At 39.4% G+C, this 17,771-nt stretch overlaps 1 protein-coding gene across 4 annotated transcripts; it reads left to right on the forward strand.

The window, feature by feature from the left end:
* Positions 1 to 32: 32 nt before the first annotated feature.
* On the forward strand, positions 33 to 15,905 carry eif4enif1 (eukaryotic translation initiation factor 4E nuclear import factor 1). 4 transcript variants are annotated; one of them, XM_077602735.1, is made up of 19 exons: positions 33 to 347; positions 1,590 to 1,727; positions 1,796 to 1,869; positions 2,466 to 2,593; positions 4,339 to 4,628; positions 4,730 to 4,928; positions 5,006 to 5,160; positions 6,011 to 6,149; positions 6,223 to 6,399; positions 6,473 to 6,747; positions 7,188 to 7,262; positions 7,616 to 7,799; positions 9,892 to 9,980; positions 11,776 to 11,912; positions 12,842 to 12,923; positions 13,009 to 13,132; positions 13,210 to 13,500; positions 13,618 to 13,791; positions 15,037 to 15,905. In XM_077602735.1, exons 2-19 carry the CDS (start codon positions 1,626 to 1,628, stop codon positions 15,222 to 15,224), a joined length of 2,883 nt encoding a protein of 960 aa, XP_077458861.1. In that variant the 5' UTR covers positions 33 to 347; positions 1,590 to 1,625; the 3' UTR covers positions 15,225 to 15,905. The 4 variants fall into 4 exon arrangements, with proteins under 4 accessions (XP_077458861.1, XP_077458862.1, XP_077458863.1 ...); XM_077602736.1 differs by having other exon boundaries at positions 1,593 to 1,727; XM_077602737.1 differs by lacking the exon at positions 33 to 347 and adding an exon at positions 572 to 693.
* The last annotated feature ends 1,866 nt before the right edge of the window (positions 15,906 to 17,771 follow it).

Below are 17,771 nucleotides of genomic sequence, written 5' to 3' on the forward strand. Positions count from 1 at the left end.
TTCAAAATTCTTCAAAGGCGCGCGGGGTTCAGTGACAGCTTTCCGAGGACCTTCTTAAAGCGGTGATCAGAGGAAAATTGCTGCTACGACTCAGGAAAGAGAGAACGTGTAGACAATTATTTCAGATTACTCATTGAGAATATTAAAACTGTAATTATTTCAAGTCACCCTAGTACAGTCCCTTTTTTAATTACTGCAACAACTCGACTAGTGTAGATCTGCTGTGTGGGCTTTATCCCATTCTCCAGCTAGTTAGCTGGCTAGCTAGCTGTTTTGGCTAGATTAGCTAGCTAGCTGACGTACGTGAACTATTGGTCGACCGCTTTCATATTCAGCCGTCATACCGGGTAAGTCATGATTTATATGAATGTGGCACATATTTAGATGGTTGTACGGTGTCTCCCCTTTACATTTTATGAGGTAACACGTTAAATATCAAACAGGATCGTTTAATTCTAAATAAAATAAATGCGACGCACTCGGTGTAATAAAAACTTTCAATCACGCTTTCAATTTACGGCTCGGCTGGTATCAATTTTCCAAATTGCGATAGTTAGCTGTCGCTGGTAAAGCTTCATCTTGTTATCAATTAACTCGTTAATTGGATAGGAGCGTCAGTTGGAGTTCAGTCGGTGCCTTCAACATCGGATATTTTTCCTCAAACTTCTACCGCCTGTTTTACGGCTTTTGAAGGTAAGGAAAGTTTAATTGTAGTGTACTATTAGTAACGCTTTAAGAGGTCAACTAACTTGAAAATAATGCTGAATGATAGGGAACCTAAAATAAAAATGAAAAGACAATGCCTAAAGGGGTGAACTTGGGCAGTAGCGCAATTGTCACGGCCGTCACATTGTTTTTACTCTTTCCCAGTTGGTTTTCAGACTTGTGCAGTAAATCCCTATCAGTTGTCCAAGTCAATGTTTAGATTAGCTTTTATTTACCTATTTTAAACAAATGGTTTGTGATTTTAAGTCTTTTCCCCCTCAAATGGTAGCACAAACGAAGGGTCATGGCCTTTTAAATGACAGTCAAATTGACAACTAGCCTGCTGAGATTTAATTTGGTGCGGCACGTGGATGGGTATTTCATCATTGTTATTGAATGCAGATGAATCTGCCCTATTCTTCTAATACAGAGGGAACATGTGGCTCTCGACCCACATGCGGCTCCCGGCCAAAATGAATGCGGCTCTTTGCTTCTTATGATATTTTGTATATACTGTGACTCTTTGTCTCGTTTTATGTTTCTATTTTTATTCTTTCTTAAAACACACTCAAATTCAGCTGGGACCACTGAAAAAAAATAATACATTACATTTGTTTTTAAATAATTATTTGGCAGATTGGATTTTTCTATGCTCACACAACTACCAACTAAACCCTTTAAAATTGGTCAAAATGACCCAATTTTGTATGAAAAATGTGAGAAACACAAAAATGAAGGTTTTTAGAAAATGACTTGATGTCTTAAATGAAAAACAAGCATGCAAAATCTGCTTCTGACGTATGGTGTGGCTCTTTGACCGACTTTAACATTTTTGCTCCAAATTGTTCGCCACCCCTGTCTTAATATCTCTTTTTTTCTCCTAGCAGTGTCATTGCTTTGATTAAAGCAGTGTTCTTCCCATGGACGGTGACACTTGTGTTGAAGAAAAAAGTGGAGGTGAGGCTGCTGTGGACGAAGTGAAGAAACAACCAGCCACCTCCACTTCACATAGATATACCAAGGTGATGGGTGGGATATTTATTCAATACATTAGTGAAGCAGTATTTAACTTGGATTTGTCAAAATGTAGGAGGAGCTTCTTCATATAAAAGAGCTACCAATCTCCAATGAAAGGCCAGAGTGTCTCTCAGATAAATATGACAGGTAAGAATCAAAATGCTTTGACATAAATCATAATGAGTGAGGTCTCAGATTCTCATTTCAAAGCATTGCAAATATGCCATGTAAAATACATAGACACACAGAGGTTACTTTTGATATTCATTGCTGCTTGTTGATTAGTGAAGAGCAGAAAGTAAACGTTTACCAGTAGAAAATATAGGAACGTCCTGCTAGTATTTAGTCATCATGCAACACTGCGATCACCATTTTTACTAGTGTGGGATCAGTTTTGTACCAAAAAATTTATGGAGTGAGTGTAAAAATCTTATTGTAAATGCAAATAATGAACACAATCTTGTGCAACACTTTCAAATGTGAGACTTTTTAACTTACTAAAACACCCCTTATGAGTGTTTTAATACATTTACTCACGAACTCTTAATATTTTTGTGTTCTCACCGCTATGAACAAACCAAATTCTTTAAAATCCGGTTTTTAGGCTACTCATGTGGTCTATGGGAGGCAACTTGATGCACATTGGCATCCTGTTGACGTTCAAGGTTTACATCTGTTCATTTTCTTGTATGCCATCTTTGACAGTGAAGTCTTTCATTGTAATTTCAAATCTACTTATACAGTGATGGTGTCTGGGACCCTGAGAAATGGCACGCCTCACTGTACCCCAGCTCAGGACGTAACTCTCCAATGGAAGGCTTGAAGAAAGAGCATTTGGACGATAGAGTTCCACTGAAACGAAGAATTCCAGGTATGTCTTGAGGGTTCCATCAAATCAGTTTTAGTTAATGCTTGCTAACACCTGGGAAAATAATGAAGTTAACATCACTAACTTTTGCTGATGCTTGAATCTTATCTTGATTGGCTGGGTCTAGTTGGAGGAGGGGTTGGTTAATTGTGCTTTATGGTCTGTATGCTCTTGTCATTAATTTCTATTAAATGTGACCTCGGAGTTCATTTTTTGGAGGGGGCGTTGGCACAAGATTAAGTCTAAATATTGGCCATCTAGGATATCACAGTGGTTGCACAAAAGCAGCCAGTTGATCCTAGACAGGTAACCATGATGACCTTGTGCAGTGCTTAATTATTTTCTGTTGTGCCCATTCCCCACAGAAAGAATTAAACTTCTCCCAATGAATGTGCAATGACACTTTATTGTAGCCAAGAAAAAAGTGTTCCTTGAATCACAAACTCCCAGATAATGCTTGGACCCCCCGACCCCCCTGGCATCGCTCTGTGCACCCCTTGGTGGCCGCGCCCCAATACAGTCGTACCTCTATTTACTAAATGAATTGGTTCCAGAACTTTTTTCGTGACTTGAAAATTTCGTAAGTACAGCAGTACTTAATATGTAAATTCTCTAATTTATTCCACGGTCCTCACAACTACCAACTAAACCCTTTAAAAAGTGTCCCAATTTTGTATGAAAAATGGGAGAAACACACAAAAATGAAACTTTTAAGAAAATGACTTAATATCTTAAAATTAAACACAAGCATACAATTAGGGTAATGTTTACCCGAGGTTGACAGGTATGGAAGAGAGAATCTTGAAACATGGATAGTGGTTGTTGTGAGACAGCCAATGAGAGCCCAGTGGAGTGTAGTGAGGTTCTAAGGTGAGAATCAATTCATCTGTGACAATATTTTTGAAATAAAATAACGGATAAGGAAATTCATTTACTTTTGGTGGGGTTTCGTAACTTGGATCTTTTTCGTATCTCAAGGTACTTCTTTGCATATGAAGCACTTTCATAACCTAAAAATTTCATACCTGGAAGCATTCGTAAGTAGAAGTATGACTGTATTTGAGAAACACTGACTTTGCCTCTGCAGCCATCCTCTTCTAGAGCAGTGTTGACTTCTTGGACTTAGACCTTGTGTCCCTATTTGGTGGCTTTGCTCTCAGTCATCTCTACTAATAATAATTTGGAAGGGCAATACTACCCTATTCTGTCAGTTAGTTTGTTGAAGAGGCCAAACATGAGAATGCAATAAATGTGACTACTTGTGAAATTCTAAGAAATTCCTTTCGTGAGAACAGGGCTATTCTTGTATCCAAAAGCTCTTGAAGCTGATTCTATCTCTCAGGAGAAAATGCACACAAATGTCATTACTGTCATGAATTGTATTATTTTGAATTCACTTCATTTGTTTATAATAATTTAGTATTATTCATCACAGTTTATATATTAAGCCCAAATCACAAGATTCCAAGGCTCTAATTTGGAATCTGTATCTTTTGGTTGGCTCGGTGATGCCCTGTTCGCAGCACACCACAAATATACATCGCAATCCATGTATAAAAATTGACAAGCAACTGTTGCATCTGTTAATTTTAGCATTTTTTTTAAATTGATAGTTATTCCAAAGGTTATCAACGCTCATTTTTTAAACTATTAAATTTTAGCATTTATTTAAAAATCAAATCTTAGATATTTTCACTTTTCAAACACAGAATTTATCTTGACTGTCTGTTTGCTCCATGTTTCTTCAGATCCTCGTGAGAGGTTAAAGGAGGATGAGTTGGATGTCATACTAAGCCCGCAGCGTCGCAGTTTTGGAGGTGGATGCCTAGGCAATGCTGCACCTTCGCTCCACTCTTCCCGTCCAATCAGCCCTCTAGAAAATAAAGAGAATGAAAGTCTTCGTTTATGCGGGGCACGCAGAATTGGAAGTGGTCGTATCATTGCTGCACGAGCCTTTGAAAGAGAAGCCCGCCTAGAGAAGGAAAGAGAAAGAGAAAGGGAAAGGGATGTCAGAGACTTCAGAGATAAAAGAGTCAGGGTTGGTTCTCATTGTGTTGGATCCTCTATCTGTAATAAATGTGGTCTCTACTCATGTGGCCCATGTTTGATTCATGGCCGTCTTCTGTATTGCTTGTACAGAGAGACTTTGGGGATAAACGTATATTTAGTGAACGGCGAAGGAATGACTCTTACGCCGAAGAGGAGCCGGAGTGGTTCTCTGGAGGTCCTACGAGCCAGTCGGAGACAATCGAGCTCATTGGATTTGATGATAAAATATTGGAAGACGATAGACGCAGGTCCAGGCGCTCGAGGAGGAAGCCGGAGTCTGTGAAAGAAGGCAAGTCAAAAAATGTTTCCATTGACCTCTGAATCGGCTGTTACTCTTTTTTTCTTCCCCCCCCCTCCCCCGTTTAGAATGTAATGGACAGCCAGAAGAGACAAATGTGAAGCCACGCTCTTCAGCGGATCAGGAGGTCCCCCACCCTGATGTGCTGCCGGACCAGTCCACTGGTGACTTTGACTTCAATGAATATTTCAATTTGGAGAAGACAATGCCAGGACTGGCATCTGTAAGTTTTAGGGCTCATGGAGGTCTTTTGAGATTCAAAAATGTGACTAACTTGTTACACTTTTGCCATAATTTTCTTTTTTCGTTGAATTAACCTCGTCTCTTTTGGGCACCGGTCACCAACCAGGGCCCTCAAGGACCAGAGTTGGTGACTGCTGCTATAGGGCATTAATTGAACTGATTGGTTGCCATTGATGACACTAGATGTCCATTTTGACTGTGATGTCCAGTGTTGTTGATTGGAATAAAGGTTGAGCATCCACAGTCAGTTATATCATTTTAAATGAATTAGAAATCTTTAGTTGTCAATGGCAGGCAATAAGTTAAGTACTTTGATTAAAATACAACAACTATAGTCTTATTGGGATCAGAAGCAGAGATATTTGATATAATTTTTATTTATGTCATTTCAATTTTTCAATGTATTTAAGTAATAATTTTATTTACTCTAAGAAATAGATGGAATGTCATTATTAAAAAAAATGAATATAAATCAAATTAGTCAATTAGTAAATTGTGGACTTATTGTTCCCTCAATGCTAATAGTTAAACATGAAGTTATGCGAGCTCTTAGTTTGTGATCCCTTGCAAAAAGCCTTCATCCCGTTGTAGCAAATAAGTGTTTTTTTTATTATTATCAAAAATAATCACTTGGTCAAAGTACTTAAAGTACTCAACATCGTGCCAGAAAAATATTTGAAAATATGAGTTGTTTATGGCTCGTCGTCAAAAAGGTTCTCTACCCCTGGTCTAAAAAGAGAGGCTAACTCACCACACCCCATTTATATATATATATATATAAAAAAGCCATGATGTTACTTTGATTTGTATTTATTTTTAATTTTTTTTAGATGCTAGAGGATGTTTTAGCGGACGGGCCTGTGTCAGCAAGTCGCTTCAGTCAATGGTTCTCCAGCAACTTGAGCCCTTCAGGCAGCCGTTCTAGTAGCATGAGGTCCACGCCGCACGAAGAACTGGAAAAACTATCAGGTATTTTTTTTTCTGTCAGTAAATAATGAGGAAAATGTCAAGTTGTAGTCATAACTTGCTTGTGTTGCTGAAGGATTTGAAGCCCATGGCCATGGCCAAGGTCAAGGTGCTGCCCCATTTTTCACACCCATTCAATCATCAGACACTAAGGAGAAAGTGGACATACTGGAGTTGTTGCAGAAGGCCAATGTTGACCTCAAGCCTCTTCTTTCCACTCTCTCCCTTAACAAGGCTCGCCTACGGGAAAACAGTGAGTTTGAACTGTTTTTAACTGAATTGTTTGTGGGAATTTGAATCCATTGGCATTTTTTTTTTTACCCCAGATAATTCTGGAGCAGTGTTGTCCCTGGAGGAAGTAGAAGGAGGAATGAAGGGCATGAAACTGAGCTCAGAACCACAAGTGCAAAAGGTAATACCTCCACCAAGAGGAAGTGGAACACCATTCATGGCTGAGCACTTAGAAGAGGCTTTTACGGGCGGTCCAAGTGCTCGGCCACGCTCTCGTGACACGGACATGTCAGCTTTTAATAAACTGGTCAGCACCATGAAAGCGAGTGGAACTCTGCCAACTCAACCCAAACCCAACAGTTCAAGCAATGTAAGTATTTCTATTTTAAATAAATGTTTTCGATCTGGAGTGCCCAACTCTGGTCCTCGAGGGTCCCTACCTAGTCTGTTGTCCCTATCTCTCTCCTCTACCACACCTGAATCAAATGATCAACTCCTCAGCAGGCTGAAGCCTGATAACGATACTGATCATTTAATTCAGGTGTGTTGGTGGAGGGAGATATGGAAAACAGATTGGATAGGGGCCCTCAAGAACCAGAGTTGGGCACCCTTGTTTTAGATGATGGATTGTTCATTGTTAGAGGCGGCAAAATGTTGCAAGCAATCTCGTGTAAATTCTAGTTCTGGTGTTTCATGATGTGAACAGTGAACAATACATTTGTTTCACTGGTGCTCATCCGGTTTGACTTCTTTGAAATGCAGATTCCATTGCAGGGTTACTACTAATTTAATCTTTTTGTAATGTTATAGCGACCTTCAGACCAATCTGTGGTGACACTGACTGACGTTCCAATGCCTCTTCAGCAACCGAAAAACATATTTCAGGTAGTTCAGACTGCGTGGAGTCTCCTTTGCCAGTTTAGATCGAACACAAAGCTGTAGCTTGAGAAATGTTTGTATTTTGTAAAATATTAACTCCTTTATTTCCTCTATTTAAAATGTTTTCTATTAGCTACCATTGATGGCGATGGACATCCAAGCAATTTTAAATGTGAAGGCTGTCTCATAGTTCCAATGGATTGGATGTCTATACTAGTGACAAACTAATTTAAATTGCCAGCAGAAGGTTGAGAGCATAATTGGACATTTGTCAATGTTAATGGCACTTGGAATTAATGCATGATGGACCCTTGGGTGCTTTGGCATAATCTTTTCTAAAAATGTGTTTTGCAACGTAGGAGCTCTTGGGAGGGCCAGCTCGTAGTCGCTCCCCAGTGCTACTTGGCAACCTTTTGGTCAACTCTGAGGTCTCTGTTGCACCCAACTCGCTTCATGGCCTACATAAGGGTCCTTCACCACCTCTCTTCCCTCAGAGGGCAATCTCACCAGACTACTTCAACAGCCACTTGCAACATTCAGCAGGTAACAAAAAGTTTAAACTATGTTCAGCAAAAATTGTAAAATGTTATCTGTACTACTTCACGCGTTTTATGTGGCACTGGAGCTTATCCCAAGTGAATGGGCAGGGGTGGTCAGTTTTTGGATGTTTTTACTCTCTTCTATCTGGAGTATGTTGCCAAGTGGTCGTGCGTTATCCTATTGTGAGGACATTTGTGTGCATCATTTTCGGAATATTTTGAAGGTAATACAAAAGCAAACAGCCCATCGATGGTGAAAGTCAGGGTGGAGGCGGGGCAAACAGCCAACCCGGCCGGGAGAAGAAAGGTATCAAACTTTAATACAAAATTAGAATTAAGTTTAGTGTAAGGTTAGATTAAACTTATTTTGTGTGTCTGCATCGTAATCAAACTTCATTTAAATTTGTTTGTTATGAAACGAGCGTGTTGCTGTGCAAAAAGCGCCCCCTCCCCCTCTCCGCCCGTCTCTCTCTTTCCCTCCTTTGAAATCCGTATAATTTTAGTACTATTAAACACTTTAGTAATATTAAACCACTAGTTGTGTTACTTTGTTATTAGATGGCGAATTAGAAGAAATAAAACCATTTTTTTCCAATCCAATATCCTGTTTTTGGTGTTCTTTCAGAGGGTTGGAACGAATTAATTTGTTTTTAGTTCATTTCAATGGGAAACGTTTGTTCGAGTTACGAGAATATCGACATACGAGCTCAGTCCCGGAACGAATTAAGATCATATCTCGAGGTACCACTGTATATAGACTAAAGTAGGGTTCGGTGAATGCGCATGTGAAACTGATGGGATTCGGTAGCTCCAACAAGGTTAAGAATGACTGCTCTAAAATAACTGTACATGATTTTAAAAAGTCTTGAATCATAATTTTCGTAAAACGTTTCTATGAATAAATGACTCGAGAAATTAATAAAATGTTAAAAACAAATTTATAATGAATATAGGCAAATATGTACACTTTTCCATGGGCTCATAGCACTTGATCAACAATTCAAAGAAGAATACCGTAATTACTCGAATATAACGCGCACTCGAAAATAACACGCAGGTAATTTTGGGCCAAAAAAATCTGGAAAAACGCAGTACTCGAATATAGTGCGCACCTAAAATTTCCCGCTGACAAAAATCAGAAATCTTACCTTTTTTTCTTCGTTTCACGATTGTTTTGTTCAAAACCGGATAGAGAAATCTTCAGGTACGAGCGTGTCGAGTGTCGTGCAGTTGCTGGAGTTATGCGTTTGAATTTTAGGGCAATAGATGATACACAGAGTGGACAAACATATCATGTAGACATGTTATATTGCAATACCTTTTAGACTTCCTTGAACATTGACTACATTTCAATTGACAATACCATGTTTTAATTCAAATATCTATTGTCATTCTCAAACAAGAAAAGGAACATACAAATTGAATAAATAAATGATTTGAAGATATGCACAATGGAAAAGACTATCACATGTAACAAGGGAATGTACTGCCCCCCGCTGGACATATTTCTAAATACAAGTACGTACAACACTACAATGTAGTATTCTACTTTCCAGCTTATTAATGCAGGATTGTGATGTTTGTGAGGCTTGACGATCTTTAAAATGCGTGTATTTTGAATTCAAAGTTGGAAATTGCACAATGTCCGTGCATCAAAGTGAGTTTGACAATGCTTTTTTCGATCGAAAATTTGTAATTTATTTTAGTTATTGATTATAACACGCACCCCCAACTATTGGAATTAATTATATAGCAAAAATATGCGTGTTATATTCGAGTAATTACGGTACATTTAAAAAGAAGCAAATGTCAAAAAAATCCTGTTTTTATTTTTGATACATTTTAAATATTTACCTTTTGGAGATTTAAGTATTTAAAATGATAAGAGGATCTAATTTATTTAAATCAATAGAAGTGGCTATGAATGAATGGTCATTTTGTTGTTGACAGGCTTTGACATCCATTTTGAATAGGAGGGTTGGATGGAATTCGCTTCCAGCCTGTTCCAGTCAAGATAAATTATACATCTTGCAGTCAATAAGTTAAATGAGAGCCCTATGAAATGGTTAATGATTTCTCTCGTTTGTTACCTGTAGGCTTTCAAGTTGCTGCTCAACCCTTGATACCTGAACAATATGCTGACATACATCGGTCTATGAACACTGCAGCTGCAGCTCACCATCAGGTAGCGTGACGATCGTTTCCTCGGTGGCCAATTTTAATTGAATCCACTAGGATGTGTGCTGCATCTTAATTGTAATACCTTCTGCATATTAAGGACCTCAACATTTGTTTTGTTTTCTATAAATTACCATTCCTTTCAATTATAGATTTAAAATGCGTTGTCTATTCAGTAAAAAAAAATGTAAGGCAGAAAATATTTGGTTTTCATTTAACGACAGGGCTGTAATTTTCAAGTGTACCTCAACTACCACGGATCTAATGTGGGGATGGGTGGTCAGGATTTCACATTAGTTTTTTCTTTTTGCAAATTTTGATTCAAAATAAGGAGTTGGTCAATGACAAACCAGCCAGATTTCAAGATCTCACACATGTAACTCCTTCTGTAAGAAGATCCTCTGTCCTCTACTCGTTATCAATATAATGACACCCGTTTTAAATTCAGTATAAAAGACACCTGTGCACAGACATTAAACTCCACATTAGCCAAAACCAGGGAGCTGTCAAAGGACCCCGGAAATAGTGATAGACCTGAACCACATTGGGGAAAACTGAATCTTCAATCGTTAAGCAGCTTGGTGTGAAGAAACCGACTGTAGGAACAATCATTAGAAAATGGAAACCCAACACCATTACTAATCTTCCTTGACCTGGGGCTTGGCACATGTTTGTGGCATCAAAATGATCACCAGAATGGTGAGCAATAATCCTTGTTAATTGACCTTCAAAGAGCTGGTACCAGAGTTAAACAGTCTACCATCACTAACACTGCCAGTGACTCAAGTGTCAGATGTGTCTTTAAGCCTAAAACCATTACACGCCCAAGCCTATCTTAAGTTTGCCAGCCAACGAGCATTTGGATAATACAGAAGAGGACTAGGAGATAGCCACATGGTCACACACAACCAAAATGGAACTATTTGGAAACAACCCTCCTTGTCGTGTTTGTAGGAGAAATAACGCCAAACCCCCTGTTAAATATGGAGGTGGAAACCTCATGCCTTGTGGCTGTTTTTCCAAAGGGGCTGGGATGACCATGTGTAAAGGAGAGGATGAATGAGGCTAATGAAATTGAAACGTGGCTGGGTCTTTCAACATGACCAAGATCCCAAATGCTGGGTAATGAAGGGGTGTCTTCCAAAGAAGCATTTTAAGGTCCTTGAGTGTCCTAGCCAGTTTCCAGATCTCCACCTCATAGAAAAACTTTGGAAGGAGTTGAACGTCTGTTCTCCAACGACGGCCTCCAAACATCACTAGTCCGGAAGAAATTTGCGTGGAGAAATGGGCCAAAATACTAATTGTGTGGAAACCTGCTAAGGAGTCACAGAAAATGTGTCATCTGTCACTGCCAACCTAGATATTTAACAAAGTATTAACATTGACTTTTGTTATTGACAGAAGTCATTTTCCACGATAATTTGAAATGAATTCTTAAAAAATCATGTATTTACTATTTCAATTGTAATGAGTAGAGAACAGGAAAAGGAATTACTTAAAAAATGAGTTAAACGATTGAAATCCTGAAATTTGGCTTGTATCATTGAACTACTTATTTTAAACCATAATTTCACAATAAATTATTCACAAATTATACAATGAGATTTCACCCCCCCCTTTTTTTAGCTCTTGTAATTGAGGTACACCTATGTATGATTAAAAAGGCCTCCAAGTGTGTAATTTTGAGGTATGTCTCTGGGCTTCATCTTTTGCATGTCAATTTTGAGACTAAATGGAATGCATCATGGATTAATTAGAGCATCACAATTTACTGATCTTTTAAATTTGTTACTTTTTGCCAGATGAGGGCACTCGCAAAACCAGTAAATCATGCAGATCTTGAAGCCCTGGCATTTCAACAGGACCTTGCACTCCATGCGCATCAGCAATTCCAGTCTGGCTACAACAGACTCCCGCAAGACAAATCTTTCCGTAATCGGTGAGTTAATATTATTGTTTTTCCCCCTCCCCCATTTGGCTTCAAACCTTACAACACACTGGTAGTTCTACAAGTGACCCAACTTTACAGGAGGAGAGTGACCAAGCCAGCAGATTTGTCTTGAGCTGTGAGTGAGAATGAGTCATGAGTAGGCCACTATGTTCCACATGGAAAGATAGCAAACAAAGCATTGTGTGAGTGCAAATCTATTAATCGAGTGGAAAATAAATGAGAAGTGCTGGTTCAGAGTAATGTTGAAAGATTTGGTCAGCTCTGAGTTAATAAAAATGTCTTTCTCAACTAAAAATTCCACTTTCCTTGTGCTCTATTTGGACTATTAAACTTTCTATTTTTATTAAAAACCTTAAAGAAGTTTGGACACCTCCGATGCATAGATGTATTGCTTTAGGTCACAAAGGGCTCCAGTCAGTGCATGTTTTTGTTTTAACTGATCCAGCACAGAATTTAACCAATGAGATTTCTTCTGGAACCAGCATTACCTGATGGCAATCAACTGATCACACTGTTAAGACACCCGATTAAACATGTATCCTCTTCCATCGGTTACAATAAAAACTTGCACCAACTCTGGCCCTTGAGGACCGGTTTAGACACACAGGTAAAATGTATATCTCGTATTGCATCAATTGAAGACCCTTGAATTGAAGTGTGGCAAGACTTAATAGATATGGGTCAAGATAAAAAAAAAAGAAAAAAAAGTTGTCATTTGACTTAAACCCCACTAGGACAAGTAATGGCCGTCCAAATGTCGGGAGGTATTTTTTGTGTGTCGCTAGGACTTGGTCATCAGTTCCCCCTACACACTATTGAATAGTTTTCACACTTGACGAAATTGATGTTATTTATCAACGGAGTAATAAAAAGCTAGGTGAGGTTTTGCTTGCTTTGATCTGGCGCTCTTGTTTCAGTCCACAGCGTGTTACCCACTCTCCAGGCCCGGGCCCTCAGCCTCCTGGAAGAAACTCACCAGGCAGTGCTGTCACCAGCATGGTAAGCAGAACCTTCAACCTCCCACTTCCCCCAAAATATTTTCCCATGAATTCAAACTTTTTTTTAACTTTTTCCTTTGCAACAGTTGTCACCATCATTTACACCTACATCGGTTATCCGCAAAATGTATGCAACGAAAGACAAAAGCAAAGATGATCCATCAAGTCGATCGGACACCAAAGAGGAGATGGCCGCACACACTCACGATGGTACAGAACCATCATTTTTCCTTCATTTCCGAATCCGGTCAGGGATGATGAAATGTGGGCATTTCTTGTGATTACAGAGAGCAACTCTGCTAGTTTAAACCTGGAAGCAGTCGAAGGGAATGGCAGCATGAAGTCCACTACTCAGATCTTACTAAGCAAGGAGCAGGAGCGACTCAGGCCACATTCTACTGGACAACATACGCCTACCACGGCACCACCCTCAACTTTCCCCCGTTCCATCTATCCTGTACCACTTATGTCCCATGTACCAGTGGTGCGTCCTCCTCACCTTCATCCCAATGTGGTTCAACGAATGCTGACACAGGGAATCCCACCCCAGCAGCTTGGACCGGCGCTGGTTCAAGCAGGTAGGAGTCTGTCAAGAACATTTTATTCCCTGACCTGCAAAACCCTCTTTTAACCTAATAGATGCTGTCCATACTGGATCATTTGAACCAATGTTCCTTTGCCTGCGTCTTACTCAGGTATATATCCACCACACGTTGATCTGGCGCAATTTCAAGGCTTGCCGCCTGCAATCCTGGGCCAAAACATATACCCACTCAACTCAACGGGAGGCCATCCACTTCTACCTCCAAGGACAAACAGCCACATGCAGCTTGCAGTAATGCAGCAGCAACTACAGCACCAGAGACAAAGTGAGGAAAGTCTAATATTGTCATGAGTCATAACTTGCACAATACGGAAGTGATTCTAGATCCTTGTCATTTTGTAGTTGAGAACTAAGTGTGCCGTTAGGAGAATTTTAATTAACTGAACATTGTTCACATTTCGAAGTTCTAGACCATTTTGAATGAATAGGTTCACCGGTTTGCTTACAATGCACTAAAAGAATGTTTCTTGCTCAAAACCTGTGAATGTGTGCCTTAGCCTGTTTTTTGTTTTTTATTAATGGAAGACTTGTCAACTAAGGTAGTACAGTAATACCTTGAGATACAAGATTAATGTGTTCCCTGATCAAGCTCGCATGTCATTTTACTCTTATCTCAAATCTACTTCCCATAGAAATGAACTAAATACAAATTAATCCGTTCCCACCTTCTGAAAAAACACAAAACATATTACAATGGGAAAAACATATTTTTAATGGTTCTAATTCACCACCTAATCACAAAGTAACAAATCCATTCTAGTGGTTATGATCAATAGTAAAATGTGATATTATTCTGTACAGACAGATGGTAGTGCGGAATGCGTGGACGAGAGAGGACAGTAGAGAGACTTGAAGGCAACGCACTCTTAACATAACATAAACTTTAAATTTAATTTAAATGAACTTAAATTACTACACACGTTTTAATCTTGGGTAACACTACATTTAAACCTTGTGTAATCACCAAGGCAAAGATGTTAAAGTATTCCACCGTGGCTTTCGAGTCAGAACTTGCTGCTTGCATGCCTCAGAACCTCCATCTCATTATGTCACTGCGCAGCTTGGAAATGATTGTTCGCCCTTCGTTGCACCGGCTTGCTTTGCACTCATTGTTTTTCCCCTTAATTTTGCACTGATTAGTGCAAAAAATGCAACCTGTACGGCCGGTGCTCGTAGATAGCTTTACGTGAGGGAGATGCAGCGAGAAAGACAGTGATGTTGTTCTCGTAAGCAGCCTCTCGCATACTCAGCCACTTGTCTCGTATCACAAATTTTTTCGTATGTTGGGACACTCGTATGTCAAGGTATGACTGTACCTTGTAGTAGATAACCAAAAACTTAAGTGATGAGTAGTCTTTAAAATTGACTTAACTAAATTAGGAGTAATTTGGAATTGTTTTGCTCACCATAGTGAGTGGTTCCCTCTGTATAGCTTTATTCATCAGCCCTTGTCTAATATTTTGAACATATTTTTCTTGGGGCTGAAACAAAAAATGTTCTACACTTGCAGTACATCCGAACATCCCAGGTCCGCAGTCGCAAAGCCAAGGCCCTCATCGCTCGAATGGCCCCCAGCCCCACGACAGAAGTCCCCCTCCAGGCCTGGCAAAGTGGTTTGGAGCTGACGTCTTGGATCAACAACTCCCCTCTATGCCAGCCAAGGTCATAAGTGTAGACGAGTTGGAGTTCCGGCCGTAAACAACCTGATGCTGAGGTGGACTGAATTATAGTTTTCCCCCTTTCTCGGCTTCATAAATTGGTTTAAAAGTGAACTTTAATTTGAAACCACAGCACACAGCTGGACAGTGCTTGACTTTAAGCTCAGTCAAAGCTCTTAAAGGAAATGTAAGACCGGGCAATGGAGATGTGTTACTGCAGCTAAGTGACTTTTTTTTTTGTTTTTTTTTTGTATTAGATTAGTAGTGAATCTGAGAGTAACCTGTGTATAGTCACAATTGTACAGATGACGGAATGTTTTCTTTGTCCCACTGTAAATAGCAATGTTTTTTTTTCTTGGTATGGGCAGGTGAAACCGTCGTGAAGTTTAAATGCTGTTTGACCGTCACTAAGAGCGTGTAGCACTCCATGTTGACTCGTTTTTCCTCAACTGCGCTGAGAGCAACTGCGAGTGATGGATGTGGCACCTTGCTGGTGGCTCAGTCCCATAGATAGGATGAGCAGTATCATTTCAAGACTACTCCAAGGAACTGCTGGTTGTGCCTTCTGTGTATTTGTTTTCCTTTGGAACTGTATCCACTCCCATCCAAGCTGCCACAAGAGGAGGCAGTCTCACAACTTCTGGGGGTGTCTGGATTCAGTTATTTGTGCTATTAAGTTATAAAGCACAGCTAGAAATAAATAAAATTGAGAAACACTAAATGTTTTATTGTCACGGTTCTTCCATTTTTCGGTAAATTGGTTACTTTATTCCTCGATTAGTGCAAATTAAGTATTTGCGGTTTTTTTCTGCTATTAAAAAAACATTTTAAATTCATAATATTTTGAAAATCTGCGCTGGAACTCTTAAGCAGAAGCCACTCTTGCTACTAGTACTTAGCACTGAAGAAAAAGGTAGATATAATAGGGGTGACTACTTCGCGATGTTTGTCTGGTCTATATTAACCACAATATTTGAGAGATTACTGTAGCTAAATATTTGAAACTTTTGCATGATTACAGTTATATAAATGGTTAAGATGTACAAAATCAACGGTCAACGATGTTAACTGAATTACAACACGACTAAATTCTTGAAATTTTAAACCTAAACTGTTGTCGGAGCACCCTTTGTCAACTTGGGTAGTTACTAGGTCCTCCCATTATTCCACCCAGAAACTTCCCAATGTGATTGTACCATATTTTACCCATGCCCCAATACAGAAAATGGGTAAAATCTCTGCCTTTTAAAAAAAAATGTTGATGTATGAATCCTTCCTTACAAAATCCCATTAATTTTAGGTGGAACAATAGCTGTAGAAGGCAACTGAAGGCAAAGAATGATTTAGGTGTTTATTTGTTTGGGGCTAAACTGTACATATTACATCTGAATTGGGGTGAAAGTGTTTATATGGTAGGTGGTTATAAGTAGTGGTAGTTGATGTTCAAAGTTTGAAGAAATTATATTTATTGAAACTTAATAGCATTCTGACATGATTAACCATTTCACTATTTGGAGTGGGCGGCCCGATGAGTGGTTAGCGCGTCAGCCTCACGGGGGTCCTGGGTTTAAATCCAGGTTGGTCCTCCTGTGTGGAGTGCATATTCTCCTTGGGCCTGCGTGTTTTCTCCAGGTACTCCAGTTTCCTCCCACATTCTAAAAACATGCATGGCAGGCTGATTGGACACTCTAAATTGCCACTAGGTATGAGTGTGAGCGTCAATGGTTGATTCAGAAAATGAAAAAAATATATACGTATATTAGGCTTATAATTTTACATACTCTGCGATCGGCTGGCCACCGATTCCCCCGCCTCTGGCTGGGATAGGCTCCAGCACCCCCTGCGACCTTAGTGAGGATGAAGCGGTTCAGAAAATGATACTTTGTACTCTATACTTTACTTGCTTGTTCTGTGTTTTTGCTTTTCTGTCTTGATTATTTGATTTAATGATTCTTAATGATCCCATATACTTTGCTTTGCACTTTGTGCTTTTTGCTTTGTTGTTCTGCGGCCTTTGCAACTGTATTGTCTAACCAATAAACTATGTGTAACAATGCCTTTCCTGTATCAGGAATTCTCACCCTCGCTATTGTGACAATGAAATTTCTCAAATACGGGATGAATAAAGTTATCCAATCCAATACTGTCTTTTGGTTTTGTTTTGTCATATTTTATAAAATCTTCAAATTTTAGTTGAACATTTTTGAACAAGTCAGCTAGGATAGGGTCCAGTACCCCCGCGACACTAGGGATAAAGCGGTTCAGAAAACGAAAAAAAATATTCATAATTTTACATAATGTCATTTTGTTTTATCTCATCTCATTTTCTGAACCACTTTATCCTCATTAGGGTCACGGGGGGTGCTGGAGCCTATCCCAGCTGATTCCAAGCCAGAGGCGGGGGACTACACCCTGAATCGGTGGTGAACATGCAAACTCTACACAGATGGACATGACCTGGATTTGAACCCAAGACCCCAGAGCTGTGAGGCCGACGCGCCAACCACCCATTTGTTTTGTTTTCTCATATTTTTAAAAATGTTCAAATTTTAGTTTTTTACATTTTTTGGCACCCTGGTACTTTAGT

This window comes from Stigmatopora argus, chromosome 6 (genome assembly GCF_051989625.1).
Source record: "Stigmatopora argus isolate UIUO_Sarg chromosome 6, RoL_Sarg_1.0, whole genome shotgun sequence".
NCBI lineage: Eukaryota > Metazoa > Chordata > Actinopteri > Syngnathiformes > Syngnathidae > Stigmatopora > Stigmatopora argus.

What these genes read in the sequence shown, in the direction of transcription:
- eif4enif1 (XM_077602735.1), top strand. Translation starts at nt 1,626, where the DNA reads ATGGACGGTGACACTTGTGTTGAAGAAAAAAGTGGAGGTGAGGCTGCT. An exon ending in ACTGAAACGAAGAATTCCAG is followed by an intron (nt 2,594 to 4,338) that starts GTATGTCTTGAG and finishes ATGTTTCTTCAG; the next exon opens with ATCCTCGTGAGAGGTTAAAG. An exon ending in ACCGGCGCTGGTTCAAGCAG is followed by an intron (nt 13,501 to 13,617) that starts GTAGGAGTCTGT and finishes CGTCTTACTCAG; the next exon opens with GTATATATCCACCACACGTT.